The 10,111-nt window shown below is 40.3% G+C and overlaps 1 protein-coding gene across 1 annotated transcript in view; it reads left to right on the forward strand.

Moving 5' to 3' along the window:
• Window positions 1-8,072: 8,072 nt before the first annotated feature.
• Window positions 8,073-10,111, forward strand: part of LOC101851208 (leucine-rich repeat extensin-like protein 5) — a 3,845-nt gene continuing 1,806 nt past the window's right edge. Inside the window, exon 1 of the mRNA XM_005103702.1 lies at window positions 8,073-8,081. Coding sequence (XP_005103759.1) covers window positions 8,073-8,081 — 9 coding nt within the window. The remainder of the gene's footprint in view (window positions 8,082-10,111) is intronic.

Genomic DNA, 10,111 nt, shown 5'->3' on the forward strand with positions numbered 1-10,111 from the left:
CCCATCGATTTGAGAAAAATTTATGGCATACGAGTTTCTTGAATTGAACCGCCGACATGTATGCTATATTTTGAGCTTGAGCCGTGGCTGAAGTTGTAGATCTAGCTTGTAGAACGGGCTGGCGATTGAGTCGTGAGTTGTGGAAAAATAATGATATGTCCTAATAATTATTATAATTCGAGGGGAATATAAAAATGAATTCGTGATTTTCGGATAGGAACTTGATACAGTTCAAACTGTCTAAGACGGTCACCTATTATAGTGGATAAAAGATATTGTCTTAGACAGGTGAATTTCTTGGACTTACTTACTTACTACCCATTACGCCATCTGGCGTTTAGGGCAGCAACAAAGAATCTCCAGCTCTGTCTGTTTTTGGCCATCTTGGTCAGCGTTCCCCACGAATGATTCCAGGACTTCATTTCTTCAGACTCTACTGTGCATCTCCAGGTCACTTTGGGACTGCCCCCTTTGCAACGTCCTTCGGGTGTCCAGTGAAGGGCAGTCTTCACAAAAGAGTCTGGTTCTCTTCTCAGAACATGTCCAATCCATGTCCATTTTCTCCTTTTATAATGGTGGTCATGTCTTGGACTGTCACTGTGTCATTATTAATATTAGGGCCTCTCCAGAAGGGGCGAAGTCATTTTTACTCGACTGCGTGTCGGACACATCTCCCTGACACGTGAATACTTCCTGAAGGTAGATGAGAAATGGTGTTGTGTCGGATGTGATACAGATTTCACAATTGGACTTATAATCTTATATTTAACAGTAATAACAGAATGTCCGGACTTTGGAAAGGAACTTTTAAATGTGCAAAATTGCAATGTCTGTTCTCCGTCGTTGATCTCAACAGAAGTCTCGATTTTATAAAGACTGTTGGCCTTTCCACAAAGGTGTTATTAATTATCCTTTTATCCCGATCAGTGAACTACACCAAGCCGTGCTGTGAACTGTTGTGAATACGAGTACAACCAACTTGTTTTCGCGCGCTCATATGTCTTAATGCAGTCGCGAGCGCCGTAAAACTTTTATATTTTATACTAAACTTAAAAAAGACTGTCATTATACCAATGAATACAGGGGGGGGGGGGGTGGTCGTTTGTAAAAGTGATTGTTTTGGATAAGTGCCCGTTAGAGAAGGTCCAGCACTGCAGAGTAGTAGTACCGACAGTGTCGGCAACATCAAGTCAGCCGACAAAATAATTAATCACTCCAGCGTTTGACTGGTTAACCCTGTCACCAATCCCCAGGTTAGGATGTGGGGGTTTTGAACCAGCAGATCATGTCTTAAGTATCCGGGAAATCCTGAAAGATTCTTTTGGAAAGCGGCGTAATATCTTGACTCAACAGGCGCAGACCGGACTCGCGGTCATTAATAATTAATGCGTTTTTCAGGTGGTGCGTGAGACACGCTCTGCGCCGACAGAGACATAAAATGATTTGTGTCCGGTTCGTGTCTGTTGGGTCAACATATTACATTGCCCTCGACTTCCATGATCGTGGGTGGCTGGAGGAGGGTGCAACCGGTAGGTCCTACTCAACTGCATTTCTTTCGCGCTGTTTCTGCCTGCCCCCCCCCCCCCCCCCCATACACTAGTTGGCTGTTGTTATTGTGCCGACGTTCTTCTCTTCACTCGCTCGAACAAAGACAACAAACAAATCCATTGGTGTTCAGAAATACACATTCTCTCGGAGACCATCGCAATACTGACAGGCCTTGGTTTGTTACCAAAGCCGACAAGAGTAGTACTCTATATCCTTATAATACATCTCTTATAGAACAGGTATGAAAACTATAATAGGGGTCTCTTGGTCATAATGCATTGCCGAAAGAATGAGTGCCAGGGCGTGCTGAATTGCTGAGAGAAAAAAAAAGAAAAAAAAAGAGAGAGAGAGAGAGAGAGAGAGAGAGAGAGAGAGAGAGAGAGAGAGAGAGAAAGTCAGACAAGCAAACAGACAGAGACATGGGGGGGGGATAGATACCATGTACACAGCTAGAGGATTACAAATTTGTAATACGATTTTACCATCTTGGAGATGAGATCGAGATATAAGCATACAAGTATGTGTACGTCACTTCAGGGTGGAGGAAGCAAACTTGTACGCACAAGAGAAAGTTATAAATCCATTTCACAACAGTCCCACAAACTCGCGCTGACCAGCTCAGATTTAGACATGGTCCAGCCTTAGTCTGACCACGCCACAGGAAGTGGTCGGTGGCCACAGGGCGAGTCGATGACATAGTTTGAAAACCTTTCAACACGGGAAAGGAGAGACTTAAAGCCTTTGAACATGGGGCCCTCTCACTCATAAAACAGCAGAAGTATTTTATTTGCTTGGAGAACACGGATGATTAAGTCTTCGGATTTCGTTCAATGTCAATGAATCTTACAAAACTTCTTGAATATGTCAGTGATTTTTAGAAAACGTGACAAATTGCAAAATCTATCATTTTAGCCGGGGTGGACAAACAATGCGATTAGTCACAGTCTGTGGTTGGATTATGACGTTAGTCGAATTTGAAATCCATTAATCGTTTTTTGTAGGTCTACTCATAGGGGAGGGGTTCAGTGTCAATGGTATGCGCCTCGAATCTTCGGTATTTATAGTCATAGGCGGTCGCTATAGCCCGCTATAACTATAACGTGGGCATTTAGACCGTGCACCAAAGAGGAATTTTTTTTTTAGACAAAAAGGATCTTGCCTCTTTTGCTTCTTCGGCTGGCTTAATGCTCCTTTTAACACTGCGCGGTTACTTAAAAGGCAGGGCCTCCAAATTTAACGTCCATTTCCCTTAGGGTCAAGCCGGATGGATGGAGTAGATTGAAAACCCCCGAAGCAATCTACTTTCAAGAAAAGAAACACCTATTGAGGATTTGAGCCAGGGTCATTCACATCGTATTCCTGCATTTTAGCAACGGCTCCACCCCCCCCCCCCCAGGTCTTGTTTTCTTGTAATCTCAAATTGAAGGCCACCCACGCATAAAGTACGTCGTGGAAAGACTAAAATGCATACTTTTAGATTAAAGCAAGTTCCGAGGTGATGTACCGGACTCAACTAAAAAGCTGTCGAGGAGCTGTTCTCCATTATCATTCATCAGCCTCGGGCAGCTAATGAAACAACGCGTGAGATAGGCTCGCATGCAGACAAGTGTTACAAGCTACCAGGCAGAAATGCCAGCGGAAATACCTTTCTGAGCTTTTAAAGCAATACGACGTCGAAGCTATTTTCGTTTTCTTTGCATAATATATGCATGCATATTATATACACAAAAATACCCTTGTTTTGTAGATGAAGTACCAGCTGACCAGAAAAAAAGTTTAAATGAAATGTTCACAGCTTTCTTGTTTATGACCTAATAACCCAATTGACATCAAAATTGACCGAAAGCTACAACGAACATCCAGATTATGTTTAAAAAAAAAGAAAGAAAATTTTATTGCTGTCGCACAATGGAAAGGTGATAAAGCAGTTCACACCTGTACAACGTGCCTTTTCACTTTAGTTGTATCAGGAAACAAAATCTCCCAAATCAACTTGTGTATTATTTGCTCGGAAATTTGGAATGGATACCTGTTATTGACACAGTTTTTCCAGCGAAAGATCCATTTTGTAAAGGGCTGCAAATTATGAAATGTTTTGGTCCATAGAAAATACGAATTAGAATTCTAATCCCGGGTAACACACGGTAGGCAGCCTGTAAAAGCAACCCACTCTAGAAAAGTTTATGGTGAACTCTGATCAGTACCTCGTTATCTTATCAAAATTCTGGAGGCGTTTTGCACCATTAGTTGACGATGAAGAGAGAAAGAACCACCCCTTCCGGCAAGGTAGGGTTGCTCCGCATGACACCAGAGTTGCTCTTGGCTGGGTCAACAATAATTTTGGTCACAGGACAGTCAGTCCGACTGAGCACGAGTGGACCCCAAACGACCCGAACTTTAGCCCAGTGAACTTTCACTATTAGGTGGTGTTTGTTGAAGGTCAAGATGTGTGGGAAAATGTTCGAAAGTATCCAAGACTTAAGAGGAGCCATCACGGTGGGCGCAAGAGAGATTTCCCTCAAGCAGTGTCAACGGGTGATTGCCAATTTCACTCAGCATGTGATTTACTCGAAATTGAGGGTATCTGAAAGATATCTTGTAACTTTGTGGTAGGCATATTCTATTGTTAGTAACACGCGATGAATCCGGATGAATGTTCCAAGTTCCTGCAAAGTTTGGTATTTGTATACCTCTTTATTCATACTGAATATGCCGGCGTTCTTTTAGACGAACCTTTTCTTGTCCCATGGTAATTTGTAAATGGCACGAAGAACAAGCTTGGGTTTTGTTTTGTTTTGTTTTATGGTTTTAACAAATGTGCCTTTTACAATAAAGCAAACCAATGGCTTCAGAAACGAGTTGCGAACTACTACTACTACTACTACTACTACTACTACTACTACTACTACTACTACTACTACTACTACTACTACTACTACTACTACTACTACTACTACTACTACTACTACTACTACTACTACTACTACTACTACTACTACTGCTGCTGCTGCTGCTGCTGCTACTACTACTACTACTACTACTACTACTACTACTACTACTACTACTACTACTACTACTACTACTACTACTACTACTACTACTACTACTACTACTGCTGCTGCTGCTGCTGCTGCTACTACTACTACTACTACTACTACTACTACTACTACTACTACTACTACTACTAATGCTGCTGCTGCTGCTGCTGCTGCTGCTGCTGCTGCTGCTGCTGCTGCTGCTGCTGCTGCTGCTACTACTACATGGTAATGGTGATGCTGATGATGATGCTGATGATGATGCTGATGATGATGATGATGATGATGATGATGCTGTTGATCAAAGTGATGTTGTTATTACATTCCTTACCTCCTCGCACCTGTTCCGCCCCCCCCCCCTCTCTCTCTCTCTCTCTCTCTCTCTCTCTCTCTCTCTCTCTCTCTCTCTCTCTCTCTCTCTACCACTTCTGGCCTTAACGCTCCTCTTTTTCTGGCCTTTCCGAATTGTGCTCATCTCATTTTAGTTTTAGCGTTGTGACATGAATGTACGCACTTTGGCTTATGTAGATCTAGTCATTTATATTTTGAATGTTCCTGATGAAGCCCATTGAGGGCGAAACGTTGAACTTGTGATTAAATTGTTGGAAATACTACCAGGTCTTAACCGTATCTTTATACTATGATCAAAGTCAAAGTGATGATGATGATGATGAGGATAATAATAATAATAATAATAATAGTAATAGGCTAATAATAATAATAGTAATAATAATAATAAAAATAATGATAAGAATAATAATATCAATAATTGTAATTGCATTTATATAGGGCATATTGACTAACCATCAACAGTATGCTCTTTGCTCTTTGCAGCTGTTATCACCCCAGCATACCCTAAAACTCTCAGAAACATTCTTGTCTTCCCTGGAAGCATACTGTGCAAGCTGCAGATAAAACACTAAAACACTGACAAGCTGTCATGATCTTTCACTGTCTATAGCCGGGTACCACGTTCTGACCTGGGTAAAGTGAGGAAAATATGTTTAAGGTGCCTTTCTCAAGGACACACCGTCGGAACCCTGATTGGATTCGAACCCACAAAGCTATGGTTGAGAGTCCGAGAGCTTAACTACTAGGCCACCAACGGTACCTCCTGTCTTCTCAATTTGAAGAAATACATACTATACATCTGTCCCCGCTTTTTTATGCAAATTAATTCTGAAATTATGCAAACTGAGCCCCAAAAAAGTGAAAGTATGCGATTCTGTCAATTCTAACAAAGAATGATAATGATAAAGGAAAAAAAATCAGAATTATGCAAAAAATTATCACATTTTGCTAAATTGTGCGGAGTGCATAAAACCCCGGGGACAGATACATGTATTTTTGTGTCACGACGCGGTAGAATCAGTCGCTCGTCACTTTTTTGGCATATAGAGATATTAATACCATTTTAAAGCTTGTTCTTTTATTTTTCATTTGGCGAAAACAGTGCCCCTCTATCTTGAATTGAAGTGGAGATAGAATTTACGAGTGAAGGTGATGAGGTCACCTGGCGACAGAGAGGTAAAACTATCGAAAAAATGGTCGCCGAAGTTTGGTGACTTTCAAAGCTTGAGAACCCTTGGAAACTGGAAATTTAAGTTTTCTTGAGTCTTTAATGAAAGTTTTTTTCAGTAATATCTGCTCAGAAATGCGTTTTTGTTTTGTTTTAGTAGAGGTTTTTCGGCTCTCGCAACTGCATGAGGTCATATGAGCGCCAGAAGATTAGAGGTGTTACGAGAGAGTAACAAACATAAAAAAGAAGAAGGGGAGATAAGGACGACAGATGTTTGATAGGACAGAAGAAGCAAACCACACCAGAGCACCCACCAACCACCCACAATGCGTTTTTAAAAGGACATAAAAGGTGTTGAAGCAAAAACAAAAATATTGAAAAAGAATAACATGTACCTACCGCATAGAAAAATGCTGTTTTCTTTGATTTCATTGTTTTGACAAGCGCCTGATTTCACCACGCTGCCTCACTTATTAGTGTTAAAAAATGGAAAGTGCATACAACAAGTGTGCAGTGAGTCTGAAACCACTTGTCAAATGACCCAAAATGACTCAATCACGCGGATGACGTAACCGAGCCAAAAACTTTAAAAGCAACAAGTCAGCGTGATGGATCCTTTAATTAACACTTTAAAAAATATTGAAATTAAGGCTCACTTTTTAGCATAGAAAAGCAGAGCTGGATTGTTTATTGGAAATTTGTGTACTCATTATATTGAAAGCTTTTGGTAGTTTTTCCATAGATGACAAGTGGGAATATTTGCTACTTTAAAGTGTTTCTAATTAAAAAAAACAAACCTTTAACAGCGTTCTCTTGACTGCCGTCTTGCTTTTTCCATAAACACACACACACACACACACACACACACACACACACACACACACACACACACACACACACACACACACACACACACACACACACACACACACACACACAAAGTAAAGCACATTTTTACCTTTCATCAGTGTGTGTTTTTCTTTACCCCCCCTTTTTTCTAAAAAAAACCCATCCCCCCAATAAAAAACAAAAACAACCGCCCCCCCCCCTTCAAAACAAAAACAAAGCAAAACCAAGAACCCCAAAACACCCCCCCCCAAAAAAAAACAACAACAAACAAAACAAAAGAACAACAAACAAACCCACAACCCACCAGCAAAAAAAAAGTTTAAAAATATTTGTAAAAAATAGATAAACAAAAAAGTTAATAAAACCGACCCCGCAAAAAAAGTTACAAAAAGCCCACCCACCTCCTTCCTCCCGGAGAGAGTGAGAATGAGAGAAAGAAAGAGAGAGAGAAAGAAAGAGAGAGAGAGAGAGAGAGAGAGAGAGAGAGAGAGAGAGAGAGAGAGAAAGAGAGAGAGTGGCACGTCCAACTTCTTTACTATTTCGTCTTCCGTTTCTGTCTATCTGTCAAGCTGTTTCAAACTCTAAATGGCTGTTAATTTTTTGATGTTCTCTTCTTTCCCGAGATACAGTCATACACAAAAAAATCAACAGCAAAACAAAATAAAACAAAACAAAGCAGCCCCCCCCGCCTCTCCCGATTCCCGTCTAGGAGGGTGTTAACTCAAACACGAACAACTGATCGTTTTCTCAACTGAGAATCCAACAAAGTATATTAAACAAAGAACCTTCAAATAAGGAAACAATATTTCCGCTTTCTGTCTTTATTGAGTGAGCGAGTGAGTAAGTGTGTTCCCCCATCCATCGCACCTCCCCCCTCTATCCCTTTACACTCCCCCTCCCTCCGCTCCCCGCTAACCACACCGAGCAGTCAAACTGCCATAATAAAGCCCCTGACAGGCTTTTAGGGCCGAGTATAAAACCCTCTCTAGGCCCGGCATGGAAATCAGGCATTTCCACCAACGCCTAAGCCCAGATCCCACACCGGGCAATAGAGACATTTGAGTGACCGACCGTCACCTGGGACTTTCGTACTCCAGACTGACACTGTGATGTTTTCAAACATGTCCGCGGTAAGTCGTGGTGCTTGGGTGGAGTGGAGGCTGCAGCTGGGAGGTTTTTACTTCTTGTCTCACCAACTGCTATTCATTCTCTACTGTTATTCATTTTCGAATTTTTAGAATTAAAATCATGACAATGTGGGTCGTGTAAGGAGCGTTATTTTCGCAACGGAGCATCTACTGCAGATATAACAGGGTGATTAGCTTAAAAAGTTCTTTACAAAATAAATTAGGCAATGATATATCAATCGGATTTGAACCCTTGTCATTTTCAACGGGGTCGATTCCCATTCTAAATTCTTTTCTGAGATGTGCCCATACCACGCCCAATCAGTTGTTATCTCTTTCTGTTAAACGTGGTTATAACAAAAGCAAATCCTTGCGATCACATAATATATAAAAATGTGTCTATGAATCCTAACTGGTAATTTTCCACATGTTGTTTCTATTTTAGGTTTGGAAGGTCATCAATTACACTTAAGAAAACTTTTCTTTTCTGTTTTGTTTCGTTTTGCTGAGTTAAAAAACACCCAGCAACACCCCCAAAAACAAACAACGTAAACGCACCTCACTTTTGGAAATTTGTCGAAAGATGCAATTATACTATCCACTGCCCTCAACTGGAACAAAAAGCCACGCCCCTCTTCAAAATCAAAATCAACACCATAACAATCTTGCACCCCACCCCCCTCTCAAATATCCATTCACAAAACAACAACAACAACAACAACAACAACAACAACAACAACAACAACAACAACAACAACAACAACACCAACAAAAACAGCAACAACAACAATAACAGCAACAACAACAACAACAGCAACAACAATAACAACAGCAACAACAACACAACCACAATAACAAAGGCAAAACCAAACTACAATGTATACCAAACCAAACCAAACCAAACAAAACATAAGCCACTCACAACAAAGATGTCAAATCAAGATTGAACCTAAAGTAAAAAACAAACAAAAAACAAAGCATAAAAATAAAAGCAAGCACTGTTACCCTTGACAACCTCCAAAGGCTAGTAAATCAATGGCTCGAACTATCTAAATTCAGAAACGTCAAGCACGTGATCGATTTCAGTATTAGCCTACTTAGATATATAAAACAAATATCAATTGTCAGTTTTTAAAAGGTCGTATTTTTTTTTAAAAAAGCATATGAAAATTCTAATACCGTCCTGTTGGCATTCAGTCGTCATTGTGTTTTTAAGAGTGGGTTTAAACAAAACAACCCACCTATTTGTTATATTTGAGGAACTTGAAATAATTTTTTTTCACAAATACGAGCTTCAAATTTTTTCGATGTTTTCGTAGCTTTCAATCTCGACAAAACCATCCTAATTCCCGCGTCATAAGCCCTAAACCCCGTTTTTAGCCCTTAACACGTAACTCCTTTCTTCTAAACCCCAGCATAATACAAATTAAACCATATAATCTCTGATCTCTAATCTTTGATTTAAAACCCCTAACCTATAATACTCAAATAAACCTTAATCTTTAGCTTAAGTCTCTTGTGCTGGGGTGTCAAAGTCAATCGTTCAGGGGCCACACTTAGAATACACATAAGTTTTGGGGCCGAACTGGACAAACACTCATTGGGCGAGCAGTTGAAAATGAAAGCTCTGAAAAAAAATAAAAATTTGATATTATAAAATAAAACAGACTAAAGCTAAACTTTTATGACAATTTGTCAGAGCTGGATGATTTGCATCTTTTGCTGGCAGAAAAATCTATCATATTTTGAGAGAGGTTATGTGCTACAGAGATTCTCAGGACGGACTACCTAAAGTTTGATAGCGGGTCGTCGGATACAATAATTGTTCGCTGGGACAGATGAGGCCCCCAGGCCTTGAGTTTGACTTTTGGTCAACACGGTAGAAAGTAATAAAAACAAAGCAACCACCCCCAAACCCCCCTCCCCTACCTAATATAACGCTTTTATCTCAGTTTTAAAACCTCAGTCGTACCAAAAATTCCCAGCTTGAACCCTTTTATCAAGTCACACTTTTTTAAATGAATACTGCAGTA

Source organism: Aplysia californica, unplaced genomic scaffold (genome assembly GCF_000002075.1).
Source record: "Aplysia californica isolate F4 #8 unplaced genomic scaffold, AplCal3.0 scaffold00386, whole genome shotgun sequence".
NCBI lineage: Eukaryota > Metazoa > Mollusca > Gastropoda > Aplysiida > Aplysiidae > Aplysia > Aplysia californica.